Source organism: Condylura cristata, unplaced genomic scaffold (genome assembly GCF_000260355.1).
Source record: "Condylura cristata isolate star-nosed mole 26May11 unplaced genomic scaffold, ConCri1.0 scaffold00001, whole genome shotgun sequence".
In the NCBI taxonomy this organism is placed as follows: domain Eukaryota; kingdom Metazoa; phylum Chordata; class Mammalia; order Eulipotyphla; family Talpidae; genus Condylura; species Condylura cristata.
The window spans coordinates 67755813-67759372 of record NW_004567102.1 but is presented as its reverse complement, the minus strand read 5'-3'; the positions used below and the strand labels follow the sequence as shown (position 1 = coordinate 67759372).

The 3560-nt window shown below is 34.7% G+C and overlaps 1 protein-coding gene across 1 annotated transcript in view; it reads left to right on the top strand.

Moving 5' to 3' along the window:
* The window catches only part of MOXD1 (monooxygenase, DBH-like 1), a 71569-nt gene that overhangs the window by 19600 nt on the left and 48409 nt on the right, over window positions 1-3560 (top strand). Inside the window, exons 2-4 of the mRNA XM_004674116.2 lie at window positions 698-844; window positions 2715-2882; window positions 2997-3080. Of these exons, the coding sequence (XP_004674173.1) occupies window positions 698-844; window positions 2715-2882; window positions 2997-3080 (399 nt within the window). The remainder of the gene's footprint in view (window positions 1-697; window positions 845-2714; window positions 2883-2996; window positions 3081-3560) is intronic.

Genomic DNA, 3560 nt, shown 5'->3' with positions numbered 1-3560 from the left:
TTGACTTTAATAATTTCCAAAGGCTATTTAAGGGTAGAATTGAGTGGCAAGTTAGGCATCTGATTCAATCCCCTTAGTTTGCTTCTGCCTGCCTCTCAGAAGTGACTTGTATGCTGTTGAACAAGTTTAGGACAAAAATTATAGCCGATCCACAAAAAAAACACTCCTAGATTTTCAACATCTTCTAATTCATCTAGCATCGTTTCTTTCCATATTTTCCATTGCACTTCATTGTCATTAGCTCAAGCCATTTAAGTTCACATTAAAACAAATCTATGACTTCACAGTGGGTCTCCTTGTTTTCAGGATTGTTGAAGGGGAGCACACCTTCTTGGTTTCACCCAACTAATTAGCAACTTTGGAGCAAGTCCTTTGGCAGTGTTGAAATTGCTCTTTTCACTCGTATAGTAACGAGAAATGTTCATTCAGTCATCTCTTCTGATATCCTATGACAAATTTCATACTGCCTTTTTCCTAAAGGGCCAGAAGTACAAATATGGACCAGTATCTCAGGGAACTGATTCCCTAGTAGGATAGTCCAGCTCTTTGGAAATTCCCAGGAATTAAAAAATGACTATAAATATAAAACCATAACAAACACAGAACCATCATCTTAAGGTACAATAAATACTTTTAATCAAATTAATTCATTCTGAATTTAGGATATACTGATTTTTTCTTTCCATATTTTCCACAGGACTATTTTACAAATGAAAATAGAGAGTTGAAAAAAGATGATCAGCAAGATTACCATCTAGAATATGCCATGGAAAATAGTACACACACAATAATTGAATTTACCAGAGAACTACATACATGTGATGTAAATGACAAGAGTATAACGGTAAGGAATCTGTGTGGATCTGTATGTGAATAAATTAAATATTTATGGTGTAAAATGCTTTGCAGAATAAAAGGAACAAATATTTGAATATAACTTTTGGCAACAAAGCCACATAGTGTGTTTTTTAACTATGATTTTTATTTTTTGTGTAGAAGAATTGGGGTGTAGGCCAGAGGTGCAGGGGGTGAGAGGATTCACTAGAGACAGAATTGGCGATATGGTAGGCAGATCTACTGAAATACACTGCTGAGGGGAAAGCAGAAGACAAGACAGACCATTGTGGTGGAAGCCCTGAGACTTAACCCCTTCGTCACCAGGAAGGACCCTCGTACTTTTTGAAATGATTTTGAATTCTCTTTAAAGTTATGAAAAAGTCAAAGACAGTAAATTTTAAGAAAGGCAACTTGTATGTGATTCTAAAATTTTGAAGAGTTATTTAAAGTCTAAGATATTTTTTATAAAAGGCTTTAAGCTTTTTTGTACAAAATTTAAAAATAGGCAATAAATAAAGGTTGAAACAAATGTATAAGAGAGAATTATACTAATTATTAAGATATAATTAATGTGATTTGTAACTGATTCATCTTTGTAAATTTTCAAAATCAAAATGAATAGTAGATGATGAAAATTGCCTATTGATATGTGAGATATCATGGAAAAATCAATATCTTTATACATATGCAAATTAAATATTTAGATAGTACATTATTCATATGGAACTTTGGAAGTTTCCCTCAATTTCTTGGATTGATTTCATTTTGTATAGACCAATAAAATTATCTGTTTTATTTAGTACTATCAGCTTTCAAAAAGAAATGTGAAATTCTGAAGCAGCTTTGATTAACATTCAGCATGAAGAATAAAAGAGGAATTAAAAAAAACACACACACATGCCAAGACATGGATCACATTTTATGTAATATAATATCATGCAATTATATTTTAATTTGAATAATAATTATAGTCATTTGACTTATTAAGAAAGAATATAGCATTTAAAATAAATGCTTTTGCTTTATTTTTTTTAAAGTTCTTATTACAAAGATCTGGCAAAACCACCTTTATCTGTGGGAGGAATGAACAGTTTCTTTTTCCACAGCAAACTCTTTCCCCTACCCTACCACCCTTTGGGCAATTTCTCTTGGTTGCTTAATGGAAACTAGTTCATCTGACAGTACTTTCCCTAGTTGGGATATCCCAGTACCTTGGAAATTCCCAGGTTCACAAAATGACTATGGAGAGATTCTAGGATAATAAACAAACTCATATCATAAAATCCTTTTGTATATTACCTTTTCTCTAGATTTCTACACTAATCTATAGAAAATTGTGCTGGGAAAATTCTGCTGTGAAAGTGGAAATCCTAACCTAGAAGTAATTTAGATTTTCATTGTCTGCATTTATTTTCCACGGATGTTTCATGGTATTAGAACAGGTTTTGATTTTTCAAAATCTTACTATTTAAAAAGAGTAATTTTCATTCTATGTATTTATTTTCCATGGATGGTCCATGGCATTAGAACAGGTTTTAATTTTTCAAATTAAATCTTGCTACTTAACTAGAGTATTTGCTCAGTAACTACTAGTTTGGAGTTTTAGCATGACCGTAATATACTGTTGATGTCTAAAAGCATAACTACCATGTCAACTATCCCTTACTCTGTATTGGAACATACCATCATCTAAATGTCTACTAAAAGCTTAATCAAATTTACATTATTAAAATAAAAGAACATATTGAGAACTCCAAAGGTCTTTATTCTCTTTTTTTCCACTTCTGTATCCTGTTGTAAATAGAGTTCCTTGAACTCAACTCAGGGGTAAGGAAAGTGCTTTCCTAAGATATAATCATGCCCATGTCCAATCACAGGAGAGCACAGTCAGAGTGATCTGGGCCTACCACCACGAAGATGTGGGAGAAGCGGGTCCCCAGTACCATAACTCCCACCGAGGCACCAAGAGTCTGCGCTTGTTGAGTCCTGAGAAAACCAATGTGTTGTCTTCAGCCACACCATACTTTGACCTGGTAAATCAGGACGTAAGTTTCAAGTTTTATGACTGTGGGAATAAAAGAACCTATACTTACATTATTTTATTTAATAGCATGTCAAGACAATGTGACTGTGTCCATTTTCCCTTTCTACTAAGACAGGTCCTAATCCCAAACAAAGGTACAACATACTGGTGCCAAATGTTTAAGATTCCCGTGTTCCAGGAAAAGCATCATGTGATAAAGGTATGTCACTCACTCACAGGCTAGACTTAATTTGTACAAGTGGAGGGAAAATGATTGTTCTTAAAATGAAGGTGATAAAAAATGCAGAAATGATTTTGAACTATGTGGAAGTTAGAGGCTTTAAAAACAAAGAACTGGCTTATTTGACTCACATAGCATTTTTTTTTTTAAGATTTATTTATTTATTCATACAAAGCTGGGGTACAGGCCAGAGTTGCAGGGGCAGTGAGAGGCTTCACCAGAGACATAGTGGGGGGCAGAACAGGCAGATCAATGAAGTACACTACTGAGGGGAGCAACGGGTGGGTCAGGAGAGGTCTGCCTCGCCATGTGGATCTCCTCTGGGGCAGGCTGGGATCGAACTCATGTGGAAGTGGCTTTCGATTCTTAGTGCTGCGCTTTAACCCGCTGCGCCACCAGGGAGGGCCCTCACATAGCATTTTTTTTTTTTTTAAGATTTATTTATTTGTGCATACAGAA